The sequence below is a fragment of the Chaetodon trifascialis genome, chromosome 8 (genome assembly GCF_039877785.1).
Source record: "Chaetodon trifascialis isolate fChaTrf1 chromosome 8, fChaTrf1.hap1, whole genome shotgun sequence".
Taxonomy (NCBI): domain Eukaryota; kingdom Metazoa; phylum Chordata; class Actinopteri; order Chaetodontiformes; family Chaetodontidae; genus Chaetodon; species Chaetodon trifascialis.
In genome coordinates, this window is record NC_092063.1 from 19,557,751 (window position 1) to 19,575,605 (window position 17,855).

The 17,855-nt window shown below is 43.7% G+C and overlaps 1 protein-coding gene across 3 annotated transcripts in view; it reads right to left on the minus strand.

The window, feature by feature from the left end:
• The window catches only part of LOC139334676 (helicase ARIP4-like), a 33,811-nt gene extending 20,269 nt beyond the window's left edge, over nucleotides 1-13,542 (minus strand). For 2 of the 3 annotated variants that reach the window (XM_070967726.1, XM_070967725.1), the window contains exon 1: nucleotides 13,383-13,542. In XM_070967726.1, coding sequence (XP_070823827.1) covers nucleotides 13,383-13,458 — 76 coding nt within the window. In that variant the 5' untranslated portion in view covers nucleotides 13,459-13,542. Of the gene's footprint in view, nucleotides 1-11,609; nucleotides 11,921-13,382 lie in introns of those variants that run through there. The other variant, XM_070967728.1, reaches the window with a different exon arrangement.
• Nucleotides 13,543-17,855: the final 4,313 nt, after the last annotated feature.

Genomic DNA, 17,855 nt, shown 5'->3' on the forward strand with positions numbered 1-17,855 from the left:
ACACACCTTGTGCCCACACCCAGTGTCCACACACGCATGCAACACCTGATTTCAAGACGACTTGGCCTATCTGAGAGTCACCTCATGTCGCGATCATTTTTGGTGCTTTTATTTAGAGTTACTGGCCAGACAAATCAACAAAATGGAAAATTCTTAAATGCATTATGAAATAAACAAATGAACATAAACAAGAGAAAAAGTCATCAACAGGTGCAGGAAAACTACTTGTTTCCTTTTATGGACACATAATTCTGGACGGGATTTCTGCTTCCAGGGAAGATTAATGGGAAAATGAGAGTGGGATGCAGTGAACAGGCCATTAGCAGATTGGCCATAATTACTGACAGAGCAACAACCACTTTAATGGATTTACCAGGGAAATTTTGCAGTTTTAGAAAAGATAAGGACTTCCGGTCGGCTGTGAGAGCAGCTGGAAGAGGAGACCGACAGAATCAGTGTCAGGGTGATTTTATGTCGCTTGGCTTGTGTTCATGGATCTGTCTGTGATGCTAAAATGATTATTGACATTAACAGCTACTGAACTGAGATTTCTCTCCCCCATTCTGTCGTTTATCGTGTAAAGCAATGTCAATTACCATGGTGGGGAACTATGAATGCTATGAAGACAGCATCACAGTCACCGTGAGCAGGTAAATTGTGGGCATTTTTCAGCCATTTCTGACATTACAAGACCAGCCAATTTATCAGAAAATAAGAAACAGACTGATGGGGAAATAATGGCTCTTTAGACTGCTGAACTGATTAGGCCAGAGCTATTTCCTTTCCTTTCAGGTTGGATTTTAATATCAACATGTGGACACTCTGGCATCAGTCTCACTTAGGTAGCATTTGCTGAATGTCAGCTTACATTCATTCTCTTGTTTCTGTTCTGCAGAATAAGAAACAACTTTTAAAAGAAGTACATTTAAAGGGAAATCGCGCAAAAGAACATGCAGGAAAAACAAGTTTCATAACCTTCGAGACACACGTGTACTATCAGTTTTCTATACCTCTACGGCGTCACATCCTGTCAGGATTACACTCAGCTTTGAAAAATCAGAGGAGACGCCACATTCATAAATGAGCAGCTGTAACTTTGTTTGTCATGGAGCAGTTTGGAAGCTGTCACGATGAAGAGTCTCCCTCTCTCTCTCTCTCTCTCACACACACACACACACACACACACACACACACACACACACACACACACACACACACACACACACACACACACACACACACACACACACACATACAGTCACAATCACAGAGATACAGGTGGATGTACAGATTCATACACACAGACTTGCAAACACACACCTTGGGGAGAGTCTTACTGCATCCTGACCAGACTGTAGGGACAGGTTATACAACTCACACACTCATAAAAATACACAAAAAACATTATATAACTAATGAATCATTCCATACTTCCAACTGAGGACCAAGGAAAGTGAAAAGCTCTCTTATATCGTGCTAAACAAACAAACACAAACACACACACACACACACACACACACGTTTTGGGCACTGTAGAAATGATAGTACGACACAGGAATGGCAGCGCTCCAATCAAAATATCCACTCAGGTAAAAAGGCGAGTGATTGGCTGTAAGATGTCGGACACGCACACGTTACATAATAAAAATCTAATCACAGCTTCATCAAAGGTTAATCAACACCTCCGTCCAAACTGCTCAAATCACATCAACCTCTCATAACCGTGGACCCCACCCCTCCACCGCCCCCAAAGAATTTCCAAACTATTTTATCATTTCAGGGTGATCCACTTCTACTCCTCACACTTCAACTGCAGTAACGACACGCTGGCTTAAATTCTGGTCTAAATTCAGCTTCTCAGACCTCCCCACCTCATTAAGAAACACTCCCTTGAGCCTGAGTCCGATGGAGGTGTTATCTTAAGGTGAAAATTAGAGTTGGAGAGCCAGTTGTTGCTAGGCGACTAAGTCAAACTCAAAAACTCCGCCGCAAAAGATGAGGAGAAAATGCAAGCGCGAAGAGAAAGCAAAACAATCGTGACTATACGTAGGCGACATGAGAAGATACACGGGGTATGAACGCATTTGAGACCTGACCTCCGCCGCCGCCGAGAAAGTGAGGGCGCAGGCCAAGCGTCTCGATGAAATGCTGAATCATCAGCAGTCAGTAAGTGTCAGAGTAAACAGCATCCGCAGCAAATTTTCTAAGCCATTAATTTGTTCTGTTGGGACACTCCCTGTGGGTTAAAGACTCGCTGCTCCTCACAAAAACAACACAACATGTACTTGAGAGATATGAGGCTCAAAGAATGTGAGGCCACCGGCAGCAGAGTCATGGCTCGTCTGTGTTTGTGAGTGTCTCAGACGGGGGTTGCAGTGGGGAAATGTCTTCCGCAACCACAAGGTTATGTAACCACCTCGACATATACGTTAAGAGTTTATGTAACGCTGCGCTGACGAGCATAACACCCCTGCCGTATGTGTGTGTGTGTGATCATACCCCCATATTAAGACCTGTATCCAAAGTATCCAATGAATGTACACGTTTAAAAGCAGCAACACATCACATAACAAAAACCTCACGATGTGTTTTCCCATCATCTCCTCTGTAGTCTGACAAGTTTGGTGCAAAAACCTTTCACATCCTCACTGGATGAATTCAAACTCGCTGCCTCAGCTGTCTTCTCGGCTCTGAGAAAACCTGTCAGTGAGACACAGTTTCCACCCGAGAGTGATGAAGACGGCGTCAGACTGCAACAAATAAAGTTTTCAGTGAGAAGGAAACCTTCTCTGGAACAGATGGGTATCTGTTCACCCGCCCTCGAGCTTGAAGCACTCATGAAGATTATCATCTGTTTAACTGTCCGATAACATTTTGCTGACCTGTCCATTAATAGTTACTACAGGCAGAACGGGCTGTGACCCTCTTCTTAGAAAACTACGAGCCACAGCCCAAAGTGCAGCAGTTTTCGCCCGACTAGCCGAAGGATTTAAGGATTTCAGATGTGATTTTGAAGTTTGGGGAGTATTTCACTGGATTTTTTAGCTGCTGCAGGTAGCTTGTGAAGTGGCACTGAACCACAAAATGACTACTTTTTCCAAGCTTTCATTTACATATCAGTTGACATCACACATGGAAAAGGAGGTGCAACAAAATGTCATCAAGTAGATTTGTGTTCTGTTTATAGAGGAAGTTAAAGTCTGGGAGCCAATCGGCAAACTAAAACAGGAACTAGCCAGACTTGGGCTAACTGGGGCTAACCAATCAGTGAGCTAGGATCTGACCAATGGTTAAAAGCAGCTCGAAAACTTTGGAGAGCTTTTTAAAAACATGTCAAATACCTGCATGAGAGGTATTTGTACCTTAAATCACGAATTGAGATAACTGAGAGCAAACTGGGACACACACACACACACACACACACACACACACACACACACACACACACACACACACACACACACACACACACACACTGACCTACATACCGGGTCCAGTTTTGTCCCTTACTGACAAACACAGCGGTGATGACACATACCAAACAAGTGAACTAAACATCCACTGTTTTCAGGTGTGTGTGTTTTCCACTGGCGTCCTTCAGAAACAAAGCCATCTCCCAATGTCTAACGTGTCTCTGCTCTCCCCTTGTCTTGCCTGTGAGTCACTGACCGACGCACTGAGGAAAAAAAAAAGAGTGGACATCTGTCTGTGTCTCGCCTTCCCGTCCTCCGCTTGCTGTCTACGTAAGCAGATTACTGATGACGGCAGATACTACATTTACTACAAGGCAGCGGAGAATCCTCCACCTCAGACACACACACGCACGCACGCACGCACGCACGCACGCACGCACGCGCACACACACACACACACACACACACACACACACACACACACACACACACACACACACACACGCACACACACACACACACACACACGGAGGACAAGCTGTTTGGTTATCCAACACAGACAGGGGATTCCAGGAAGTGGACAGGAAATAGAGGGATACAGAAATCATTGTACCAGACAACAAAAATGATTCATCCAATCACTGATCAAAAAACCACTGCAAGCTGGTTGTTTCCGGGGAGAAAAACGAATCCATTCTGTGCTGTCTCTTCGAGGAAGTGTAAATACACCTATTCCGTCACAGTTATTCAACATGCGTCGGAAAACGTCACATGGGAAGCGTCTGACTTTTGAGATGACACAGCTTTCGATCAGAGTGAGGTCAAATGGCAGGTTGGAAATCAGAGTACTGGTTGATTAATGATCACCTCTTACATCATTTAGCATGGACGCACTGATATCTTTTAAAGGAACACCGTCAATAAATGTGAAATCTGCTAAGAAAAAAAAAGCATTTCTGTTTATCATCTGTTTGTTTAGAAATCTTTAAATTTCGATTTTTTAAAATAAACTGTTTAAAATTATGTAAGAAACACTAACATCTTGTTTAAACACATTAACCAAAAATATGTGAAAAAACAAGTTGGCGAAAATAATAAGCTTAAGTATGAGCCAAAATATATGTACAGCGTCTTAAAGCCCTCAATTCATGGTCTCTGTGCAATACGTGGACCTTTTAATACCTGTGTATGGATCCTAATTATATCACTCTGCTCCAATTACAAGTGAAATCAAATATGGTGGAGATCTGTAGTTTTTGATGGTCCTGTCTGATCACGCCTCCTCCTGTTCTCACTCACCTCTTACTTGTTCTCCTTCGTCCACTTCCTTTCTCTCCTCATCTGTCTCTGATTCTACCTGCCAACACCTTCTCCTCTTCATCCTCCTCCTCCTCAATTACCTGGCTGAATTTAAACTCCCTCCTCCCCTCCTTTCATTTCTCCATCACACCTCTCCCCTTGTCATCTTTTTTCCCGCCTTACCTCTCCGTCCCCCTTTTGTCTCATTCAGGTACGTGTTTGTGCGCGTTTATTGGGCCGCCGTGTCCTCCTTGTTACATAATCTCCTCCAGCTGATGCTCGGTTATAAAACACAGAATAAAGCCTCACAGGGCAGGAAGACCTTCAGACATTCAGCATGCTGCTGTCCTTACAGAGTGTAATTATATCTGTCTGACTGACAAAGTGACAACTGCTGCTTTTACATCACATCGCAGTGCAGTTTAATATCGTCTACATTTGACAAAGTTTTGCAGTTCGATGAAATCATACTGCAAAAGTTGTATTTAAATGATCGGAAACAACAGAGTAATGAACTGCGACATTCTGTATACTGTGAACGCACTTGGCTTATTATTAATAGAAAATGCATAGAAATATTTAATATGTATCTGTGATTTAATTTGGATCAAAATGCACAGTGATAAACAATAATGAGATTAGTTTCACTAAAAATATCTCAAATTTAATATTCAGCTAATTACAATCAGGAGGCAATGAGTGGTGCTATACTATGAACAAAACGATGTAGAGGAATTGAGGGAATGAGATTTCTGGCTCAGAGGAAAAGGTTTCTCTCCATTTCAAAGGACAGAATGAGGAGAAAATTCCAATAAATCCCTTTTCTAATGAGTTTCATATCATTCATTTTAGTTCCAACCTACCAGAGCAAGGCACTCAAAGTGAAATCTGAAAATCTTATCAATTCTCTAGCTTCTTCTTCTTCCTCTAACATAAGTAAACATCGCTCCCTTTCGTTTCAAGCTGAACTCATTTCTGCAAACATACCCATATCATCTAGTTTCAAATCTGGACTACTTTCAACGATAAAGACGATATTTATCTATGGAGCGGTTCACTGATCGCCACCGTCAAATGTGATCTAGCCTTGACTTCTGGCCAAACTATTCACCTGATTATACGCAAGCACATTTTCAAGTTATTGTGAAATCCAGCAGACAAACAGACAAGGCAGAGCGCGTGAGGTCGAAGGTGTCGACGACGTCGTGGGTTGTGTGAAGAGTCGAGGTCAACATGGGACACACAAAACTTCTATTTCCGCCTCAAGAGGCTGCTGCACGCAATAAGACGACCTGCTTTATTAAGAGTCTTACATGCTCTCTTTCACACACGCGCACACACACACACACGCATGCATGCACGCATGCGCACACACGCACGCACACACACACAGTCTGTCAGACAGAAAGTTGCTCTCTAACAGACAGACAGGCCACCGATGCTAAGGCTGGTCGGACGATGGGGGACGCTTATGTAACTGCTGCCTCTGGCTGTTACACAACCAGCATGTTCACAAGAACCTCACGTCCTGTACGCACATGCACACGCAGACACACACACACAAAGATGCACCACGTCACACACTCGCAAGAGCTGGCAGACTCAGAGAAACACGGTGACATTTAAAGAACATCTTGACTTCTAGACAGACACACACACACACACACACACACACACACACAAGTACACAGACAATGGCATATGTGCCACAATGAGTGTGTGTGCCCCTGAGTGCCAACGAGCATGTGTATGCGTGAGTGTGTGTGACCATGTGCGTGTGTGTGTGTTGGGATTTTCCGCCTCGCTCTTGCTGCTCAGCAGAGTTCATGCTGTTCTTACTTTTATGTCTGTTTTCCAAATTGCAGCGACAAAAAAAATGTGGGAGCGATGCAGTAACACGCTGTCGGGATGATGAAAAGATACATAAGAAGACAAACGCAACGACATATAAACATCGATAAATCAGATGAGAACAGGACAGACCGACGAATTCAACTCTGATCTCCTGCCAGATACTTTGCCTAACAGACACGAGACATGCGTGGAAAGAATTATGCATTCAGCAAAAGAAATCTTCGGTAAATGACAATTTTTTTCACTCGCTGATGATCAACAAAACACAATAATTCATTGATTTCAGTAATGTTTGTAAACACTGTAAACATTAAACCTTGTTGTACAGATATGTGTCTGATCTTTAAAGTGCGGCTGGAATGCAATATATGATCATTTTCTTTATTGATTTCTAATTTTCAAACTGCTGCCTGCAGAGAGTCAGTATACGACATCGCACTGAGAAAAAAGCAAACCTATATTTGATATTTGTGCTTAAAAAAAGAAAATTACATTGGATTTACCAAAATTGTTGTTAATTATTTTCCTGACAATCAGGAGAACCGGGTCGGCCAAAGTTTCTCTGAAGCTGATGCAAGAGTGGCTTTTAAAAACTGATCATAATCAAAGCCAGACTGCCAATCACGTCAGACAATGAGGGGTGAACTGAAGAGAAATATCACAAACATTAGATGAGGAGACACAAACCACAAAGAGAAAAAACGAGAAAAAAGCCAAAAAACAAAACAAAAACAAACCCTTGTTGTTTCCTTCCCAAGACAAACCAAGATTTATCTGGGTTACATAAGTTGCCTTGAGAAAGACAAAAAAATATCAAAAGTCTAATGCAGCTCTCAACATGACAACACCCCCCCCACACACACACCTCTTGCATAACAGACTGCCCTGAATGAGTTATTAAGGCTGCTTTATTAGAGTGAGGCAGGTGAGTTATGAAACCCTCCCGCTGGATGAGTGTGCGTGTCAGAGCAACTGTGAGAGACAAACACGACAGCGGCTGAAGAGGGAGACACAGAAAGGTCGAGAGACAAGACTGTGTGTATGAGAGGGAGAGAGAGAGAGAGAGAAGGGTGAGGCGAGGTGGAACACTGTTTGTAGGCCAGTGTGTCACTGCAGCTGAGGAGGGAGGAAGAGGAGGGAGGAAGAGGAGGAGTGGGAAGAGAGGACACGCACATACACGTTTGGATGCTGCCAGCCGTTACCACCGTGCTGGTCATCATCTGATTAATCTCAACTACACAAATGCAAAACACCAGAACCTTTTCAGCTCCACGAGCACCATCATACATCAGACTGATGGTAGTATTTTACTGCAGCTGGTGCTGGTGCATCATCCGTGTGTTGGTGCATCATCCGTGTGTTGGTGCATCATCCGTGTGTTGGTGCATCATCCGTGTGTTGGTGCATCATCTGTGTGTTGGTGCATCATTCGTGTGTTGGTGCCTTAACTGCAGTCTGACCTCAGCTAAACGGATTGAAAAGCTGAAATGAATTGCTGCTTTGCTGAAGTGTTGTTTTTAGACTGAAACATGTGCACTGTAAGACTTGTTTTGTACTGAATGAACTGCACTGTCCTTACTGGGCAGAGGAAAATTCTGACCGGCGGTGCCACCGTTTAGCTCAGCTTCAAAACATGAACACTACAACTACATCGTCTGTTAACTGAACCAAACAATTCAAATGAGCAGAAGTGATTTGTGGCAAAACCAACATGAGTGACTCCATATTTTTACCTGGTCCTCTGCAAAGAAGGCCAAACTAAGAGGAACAGAGATGGCACGAACCCGAAGATGAACACTGCTTCACAAGCCTGAAAACAACTACAGAATCAAATCAAGTGTCGCCCTGCGCAGAGGCGGTGGTGGCTGGTGCCTGTACTGTGGAAACTTAAGCCATTTCTTTTATTCTTGTACTGATTCTTAGTATTTGAGGTTTGTCTTAAGCTAGCTTGACGCACATGTCTGCACGATGCATTATTGAGATTTAGGAGGTGTGTGCGTAAGCTCCTCTGCAACTTGTGGTCACCCATAACACCCTGTTCTGCGTCAGCTCACAGGTGAGTGGTTGATTTTGAGATATCAGCATGACTAGAGATGTTCAGCCATCTTTGAGGTATTTTCACCATCACTTCAGTAACTTCTTGTCAAAATGCATGTGGCGGGTTACATCTCTAAGCTTTAAGTTCAAATTCTAAACCATTCAGGTGATCACAGAAGAACTAAATCAATTTCTATTCAGGTTTTACACAAATTAAGGCTCAACAGGCTTTACAGAAAGGTTCAGCTGTGATCAGGTAGTATGTGGTTGCGATGTGAAATAATGTGGCTGGCTGTGGCTTGGGATGGACGGTGCTCTAATGATGTTCACTGTCTGATCACTGCTGTAATGTAACACTATACAGCACTGCGGCCCTTTAATGTGTGCGAGAGAGGGGGGTGAATGAGCTAAAACGGAGTTAACTGATGTGCTGGAACAAGAGCGACCGGCGTAGCTGAGGGACGATGAAATCTGCACTGATGGAGCATCAACCTATAGGACTGAAAAGCATGAGTGACAGACAAACAGAAAGAGAAGAAAAAGAAGCAGAGAGAGGAGGGAAGGAAGGACGAAGTGAATGGCATTGTGCAGCAGCCAGATAAAAAAAATAAAGAAGAAAATCGGCCAAAAGGAGGAAATTTACTACACTGAAAGAGAACAAAGAAATCGGCTATATGATCTGACAGGAGGAAGCAGAGAGATCAAAAAGCCAGACGTTTAACAAAGGCGACATTAGGGAAGTGGGAATGAGAGCCATGTGGCCGGCCCGGCGAAGCCCACATCCTCTCTGCGCTGTGGCATTATGAAAGCAGCCAGACTACACGTGCTCTCGGCGTTCGGCCAGGACACCGGAGCTGGTCTGAACTGGACTGCTTGTTCCTGCCTGGCGTGCCGAGGCCAACCACAGCCGAACAGAGTGTGCCGTGCAGCACAAAGGAAAACAATCAGCACAACAAGCTCCATCCTGTTTTGTTGTAGCACAGAGGTGTTGTTCCTGCTGTTACACTGACTCACTCTGTTTTTCTTTTCACAATAAGCAGCTCGGCACCGACGGACAGACTGTTCTCGCAGGAAGATGTGCACGAACGCACACAACGTACGCAATGGATGTGAGGGAGAACAGTATGTTCTTTTAGCTTTTATCGCTATTCGACACGCCACGTTCACAATGACGACAAGGCATCTAGTGTCTCTTTTCACGCCGAGCCAAACACCCAGAGCAATCCCAAGAATTACGAGCATGTAGACATTAGATGTTTCTTCATAAAGGCTCCCTGTGAAAGGCAGACGCACACGAACACGATGCACCCTGAGCGAAACCAAAACAAATGACCGCTTTCTAACAGGATCCTTGACGGAACAGTTCAGAGAATAATGTACGTTCACCTTTTCAGACACATTTTTGTCTGAACTCAGGGGATAAATAAACTTCAACTGCTTCAAAATAGGTAGATAACACAGTAGAGACTGCAGCCAGGCAGGGCAGCTATATGTTTTCCAAAGTTTTGTCTGTTCACTGGATTTGAAATGAAACAATGACTGAAAGTGTTAACTTAAAGCTGGAGTTGGAGACGCTTCACACCTATAATGGCTGAACACTGCAGGACATGCTACAGGAAAAAGAAACTAAACATACAGACGTGGTAAATAAAGAGTATAGGGACAAACTTTAATGCTCTCTACTGGCAAAGTTAGTCATATGACCTTAATCCACCTGATCATGGTGTGTGTGAGTCAGAGACATTACATTTTCAGTTTACTGCTGACTTAATCCAAGTTTATATTAACTTGTCCATTTACTTGAGTGCCCTTAAACCGCAAGACAAGTGGATGTAAACGCCGGAGTCTAAAAGTCATAGTTTCACTTCATATCCATCGTGCAGAGACAGCACAAAAAAACATCCCTGTGCTGCCACAGCCCTTCACAATAAAACAAGATGAGGAGATGAAACCTACAGAGTCACACTAACGAAAAGTGAGAAACATTTGAAGCAGGCATGTAATGCAGGGTTGACTGACCCAAAATTAGCTGACATCAACTTTAACTTCATGGCCAAAAACCTCTGATTAAAATATAAAAAGATTCTTTTCAAAGCAAAAATAATAAACAATAATAAACTCTCTCAATTCCTGTCTGTCTAGCCTTTGCCGTGTGAACACAGGAAATAATGAAGCGCGTTATATATATAAAACCCGCTCTTCGTAAACTTCATTCATTCACCCACACGGACTGCGGCGGCGCTCTGTCCCTGCCCGCCACCTCACATGTTTACCCCCATAACCCACTGGTCTGATGAACCATATGTTTTCCTGCCTCCACATGCTCACACTTCAAGCATGGCCCAATCCTACACGGGCTGACCAATCACGCCTCGGCATTGGTTTAGGTAACCGTAGAAACAGCCAATGGGAGGGCGCCCCTGAGACAACAACTGAGAGAGGCAGCCGGGCACGCGTGGGAGAGACCGGCTGAGAGATGGAGGGGGGACTGAGAGAGAGGGGAGAAAATGGGCCAAATCGAACACAGTGGGAGCGAGAATGAAAGAGCGAGAGTGGAAGGAGAGGAAATGTGAGGAGAGAGAGACTGAGAGGGAGAAAACAGAGAGAGAAGGAGACAGGTTGAGCGTGCATGCTTAAGTAGGTATGGATCCGGTGTTACACAACAACGTTCAATCGATCAGATGCTGCTGCACATTTTCTGCTCATCGTGTCTGCTTCTGTCCTCTTTAACAAGATCCATGTCCTCTCATTCATGAAGCGGTGTTCGTTAGCCAATAAGGTGACACACTGATATCTCCACATCTTTCTGTGCAGTGTCTCTTCTTCTTCTTAAAGCATCGCCCCCTCTCAGAACTTTACGCACCCCCTTGTATCTCCTCTGTTTGCTACACGGAAATCTTTCCCCATCTCTCCGTTCCTGACAAACTTTTTATGTCTTTTCTCGAGGTCAGGGGATCAACCCTTCACCAGCGCTGCCTCAACGGTCAGGGCGATGATGTCACCTACCTGCAAATGACTCTGATTCGTCCAGGAGCAGCATGGTTATCGGGTAAAGAGAAGAGCTGGTCTTCTCTGCTGTCCTTCGTCGTCTCCTCTCTTTATGTCTTGCTCTCAAACTCCCTGTCAAACTCTCCAAACTGCCTCCTCTTTAGGTGGAGAGAAACTTTGAAAGTAAACGGGAGGTGTATTTCTCCTCCTCTCAGCCTTTGTTTTACACTCGGCTGGTCTTTGATCTACTGCCTCAGTGACTGACTGACTCACTGACTACTGGCCGACCGCTCTCCGTGCTCTTCGCTAGTCAATAGCACTGTGAATGTGAGGCAGCAGCAGGCAGGAGGGCTGGCAGATGAAAAACTTACATAACCCTTTACGCTGGAGCCGGGGCCCCGCTGAGGGGGGACTCGTACGGCTGACCGTCCCTCATTCCTCCCCCCTCTTCCTCCATAACACACACCGGACCACAGAGCATGTACGGAAGCAGCCGCCCACACATTCACGCTGCCTGTTTATGTGTTTGTGGGTCATTAAAAAAAGTGATTGTGGAGAGACGCTCAGCTTCAAACATCTCCACCTCGGCCGTCACTCAAACTGCTTGTAGAAACAGGACATCACACACACACTTTGACTTCATACATAAAGGCTCGCTGGAGCCCTCCTGACCAACACAGGCAGCTTGGATGCCTGTGTGTGTGTTTAGCAGAATGAAGGGCACAGAAGTGAAATGTGGCTGCTAAAATCTGTGTCACGGTCCCTGAAACACCAAAACACAGACTCCAAAAAAAGGTCTAGTCTCAAATGATCCACACAAAATCCTTCTTTATGAAACAAAGCACATGGCAACCCTTTACGCATACATACACACACAGACACAAGAATGTGACGTTACTGAGCAAACACTGTAGAGTAAAGGTCATTCACATTTTGGATCTAGTGTGTCAAACAATGAGTTTTAAAAAGGGAAAACATTCAAGCCTGTTGTTCCTCCACTTATTACTGACGTCAACCTCCACTTGAGTCTATGCGACCGGTGTATCATGACTACTTTATCTTTATCACCAGACTACATTCACAAAATGTGTAAATCCACACTGTTTTCCTACAATCCTTGATTACACAAGTCCCACATAAAACTTGTCATTACGTGAATATTAATGTTGTTGAAGGAGTAAAACACAGAAATACAGCACAGTGTGTCCATGGCTAATTCATCCAGCGCGTTGGACCTGACAGAACACTGGCACGTAAACTTATAGGACACACTTCACCCTGGGTCAAATGGCTCATTACTCTGAGACGAGAAGCTGCTTTTATTTCCAAACACTGATTCTGAATGAAGGAAAATAGATCAAACTACATTCAGGCCTCGTCTAGACCCACCAACTTTACTTGCTGTGGGTAAATGACCCTGTTTTCAAGCAGAAAGTTTTATGCAAATAAATCAATGTTATAGCCCTTGTGAACTGAGACAAAGATATTTTTTAGCTGTACAAGGACAACTTCTGCATCCATTTCATAACAGGCCTTATGAAACCTGCGAGCTCTGCTCTGCCCGGGCGCCCGGGCCACAGATTTGGCACTGCAGCACATCTAGGTCAGTGTGATACAAACCTCCCTTGTGCCTGCATACATAAGTAGACTGATAAGAAGAGGCACAGCAGAGGAGACATCCGGACAAATGGAGAGATTACAAGAAACAGATGTGTGGGAAAAAAAAGTCAATTTGTCAGATAAGTTCCCGCACTGAAGCAGTCAGTAGAAAAGAAATGCTGAGCTACTCACCCATGTCATGTGGTTCAAAGTTTTTTTGTCTGCTACGCTGCTGAGAGAGCCATGCCTCCTCTACACTTTCACTCATAGAAGCGTACTCCAGCGGGTGTGTGTCCCTCCTTCATACCCCTCACACACTTCCTCTGTGTCCCGTCTAAACCGAGCAGGTCAAAGTGTGTGTGAGTGTGTCTGTGCGAGGCTCTCAACATTTAGCTCACAGCTTTACCGGCGCTCCAGCGAGGACAGAAGGCCATTGGGACAATTACAAAACAATGAGTCACTGAAATGGTAACCCGGCCTGTCGTGTGTAGGAACCCCCCCACGGTTTGTGCTTTTCCTGTCTTCCTCCTCCTGTCTCTTTCTCCCCTCCCCCAGCCAACTGACACAGGAGCTGAGTGTGATGTCAGCAAGCCACGCCCACTCCGGAGAGGCTGCCTTAGGTAACAGGGGTAATGGGGTTCAACCAGGAAAAGGATGGACAGAGGGGAGAAAAGAGGGTGAGAGAAAGAGGAAGAGTGCAGGGATGCAAAATTCTAATCTTGACTGTTAACTGCAACCTCTGGTCTTGTTGATTTGTGGTCATTTGACTGGAATCTTTAGAAGGTCATGACTTACTCAACCTTATTATCAAAAACTGGAATCCCAATAGTCTGGCTTGACCGGGGCTTTGAATGATTGGCAAGCACTCTATGTCTCATATGAAGTCTTGGCAATTTTAAACTGATCTAAAGTAAATGTAAAATCTACTGCATCCATATGAAGCTTTTTTAATGAGAAATCAATGACTGCTGAGACTGATTCAACTCAACTTTTCAGCCTTTGAGTGGTGGTGTGATGGACTGTATATGCCTTATATACTGTCAAATGTTCCAATTACTTTGTCCACCTTTACATGTTGTACAAACATCAACATGACTTTAGTTGCTCAGTTTTAGCCCAGTATAGTCAACATGAATTTGCACCAAAATGTTGGAGAAAAGGCCCCTTTTCCTTCAGCAGACATGCTAACTGATATGTCCTTGTTGATAGTATGTAATAGTTATTTTGCAATTATAGATCTGAGAGACTAAAATGGTAACACATCATTAGAAACCATGCAATTATCATTTTGGCCTTTGGATGATTTTGCCTATGGGGAATGAGACAATCGTATGTAAATGGACAGAAAAGCTGAAAATGCTTAAGAAAGGAAATCAAGAAATGAAGAGTGAGAGGAGGATAAAAAGAGATGAATAAAGTGCATGAGCTACTACTTTCTGGTCGGCGCACGTGTTGGAAAATTCCTTTTTGGCTTCTCGGGACGGTATCACACATCGTAAACACCAATAAACACGTCATAAACACCACAATTGCCACAGACAGTTAATTTCAGCAACACACAAATGTGAAGACCATCAATGCTCAGGATGGTGAGAGGAATTATGGGGAAATGTGGAGTGCATATGCACGAAAAATTAAAAGTGGAGTTGACCAAGGTGAGAAAATGTAGGAGGAGATAAAAATATGAGGGAAAAGAGTAAAGAAGAATTGAGATGACAGTTAAGAGGCAGAGAAACCAGGAGGGAAGAGCTACAGGAAAGATGAGACGAAAGCTCAGAAAAGAGGAGTGATTAAAAAAAAAAAATCGAAAAGCAGGCAACATAAAGAGAAAGTTAAGGATAGAAACCAGATGAAATGAGTTGAATGAGAGTAAAAAAAGGGAAAAAGAGAAAAGTCAGTGACAATAAGGGGAGGGGGCTGATTCAAAACAATCCTGTGAACCCAACAACCCTTTTAAACCTGTGTTGGTGGTGTGGTCTTATCCTTCACAGATCACTCTACAAACACACGCACACACACACACACACACACACACACACACACACACACACACACACACACACACACACACACACACACACACACACACACACACACACACACACACTGGGTGGAAGGTGAGACCTCACATGGATACACACACTGACCTACATTGCTACAGGGCTTGGGGGAGGGGCAGCAGAGTGGGGTCGGGTGGGGGAGGAGGAGACAGGGGGAGGAGGCGGTGACAGCAGCAATGTGAGGCAGAGGACTGCCAGGCAACATATGAACATGCTCACACATACACACACACCCATTCACCTTTGCCACACTACCACAGTTCTGGTATTCAGCCACGCCTCCTCCTGTGAGGAAGGAAAGCTCACATTTCACTGTTTACATAACCTAGATTGACCAATGGAGAGAGAGACACACACACACACACACACACACACACACACACACACACACACACACACACACACACACACACACACACACACACACACACACACACACACAAAGGGAGAGTGTAAAAGTGTTTCCACTTTGCTCAGGAATAACAATTCAGATGCTTTACTTGAGTCAAAGCAACAAAACTACACCACAAATACAATCTGTAAAAAGTAGCAGTCCTGTACTCAAAAATGCACTCAGGTAGAAATAAATGTATCCAAGTATTATAAGCAAAGTGCACTCATCAATATAAAAAGTAAAAATTATGTTTAAGTGTTATATGTTAGATGCATGACAGCAGAAGCATTCTAATGCTAATGGTTAGCTTCTTAATTTCCTGTTGGGTTTATCTTTAACAAAGTACAGCTGGTAAAAATAAACAATATAAACACTGAGAGCAACAGAGACTCCATTTATACCTAGTATAATATGATCTGTATCCAGACATTATCCAGATATGAAAAACATGCGTTAAAAAGCCGTAAATGAAATATGTTTAATATAAAATACAGATTCTTGTTCAATTTAGAGAGTAAGCAAGCGAGAAGGCTGAAAGAGACAGGCCTCTATTTATTGATTATACGTCTATCCTGTGCTATGAAAGCACCAAAAGATGCCTTATTCAAGAGAACTGAGTGAAAAATGAAAGCAATGCCGGTCAGAGATTAATGATACACTGTAAGAAATAATGGTGAGATCTGCTCACGTCTCAACAACTGATCTGATAATGAGGTATATAATTTATCTAGTCACAGAGTAGCTTGCATGCCGGGACAAACTGACACAATATTTTTTACACAAAGAAAGGAATAACGATATATTACATCTGCCGAACTTAGAAGGCGGGAAAAATAAGTAAGAATCTTTCTTAGACAGCGTTTCAGAATGTTTCATATTTTCCCCTCGAAGCGAAAACTGACAAAACTCTTGATTTTCTAATGGAGTCTGGGGCTGATTTACTGCCACCTCAAATTATCCATGCAGAGAGATTTGATCTCAATGAGGAAAACAAGACTGCATTACAAATAACACGATAACACAAAGGCGAGATCGGATCGTCAGTATGTTAAATTGCTTGACAATGTACAAACAACCAATCCCATTACAGAAACAAACCTGTTTGTAATCAATGGCAGTATTTACTGAGTGAAACACCCGCTTTTCTGAAAAAGCTCAGCAGGGTTGACTTGCTAAACACACCAAATACTACTGTTTTACAGAAGAGATGAGCTCTCTGGCAACAAGACAGCACTGGTAAAGTGATATGTTCGTTAGTTCAGGCCCCATTGCTTAGGATACAGACTACTGAAGGTCCAACAGGTGATAATAAGAGCATCAATATCACTAAGTTTATCACTTGAAGCATTGCCATGAAATATAGTATGCAGTGTGCAAGTGCACCATCTTACACACCAGCAATTAGATCCATCCCCGGGAACAAACAGTGCCCCAGCAAATATATGTGCCTTCTGCCATTAACAAACAATTGACATACAGTATGCTGTTGCTTTTTTTAAATGGTGAAACACATGCTACTGGCAGGCACAGTCACACATCCAACAATTGGCTGGGTGTGTGGAGGTGTGAAAGGCAGTGTTTGAGCTTCTCTCTCTCAGCTCTCTGTTCTGAAGTGCGCAGCCTCCTCTCCATATGCACAATTAATTGCATTGAGGTGACAAGGACATGTGAAGTCACAGATTTCTTGGAGAGAGGCTGTGGAGGCAGTGTGATGCAGCCAGTAGGAGGTTATGAAACTTTATGCCTTCCCTTCGAGTGCGCAGTTCATTTCAAGCGTACCGAACCCTTAAAAGATTTAAAGGGAAGGGGAGCTGAGAGTTACATCTTGTTGAGGGAAAGTCAAAGAGCTCTGCTCGCACCTCTGACTGCCCTTGAGCAAGGCCCTTATCCCCTGTTCACACAGTGAATGGAGAGGATGCCAGTCTGGGGGCAGCTGTCAGGTGTGAATGTGTCTATGACCGTTTACAGTACATAACAGTCCTGGCTAGTATTAATTCAGGCAAGTTATGGAGAAAGTAAGCAAGTGAAGAAAGTGATGTTAACCTGATAATAATGATGCAAAAGTGATCCAGAAAATTATGATCTACTCTGTAACTATAAACAATTTATGTTTATGGTTAAAGAAGTATAATCCAAGCTTTCAGCAGGGGGTGGGGCTCACATGATGGAGGAAAGAGCACAGGGTGCGCAGTTCAGAGTGACTGTGGCGGT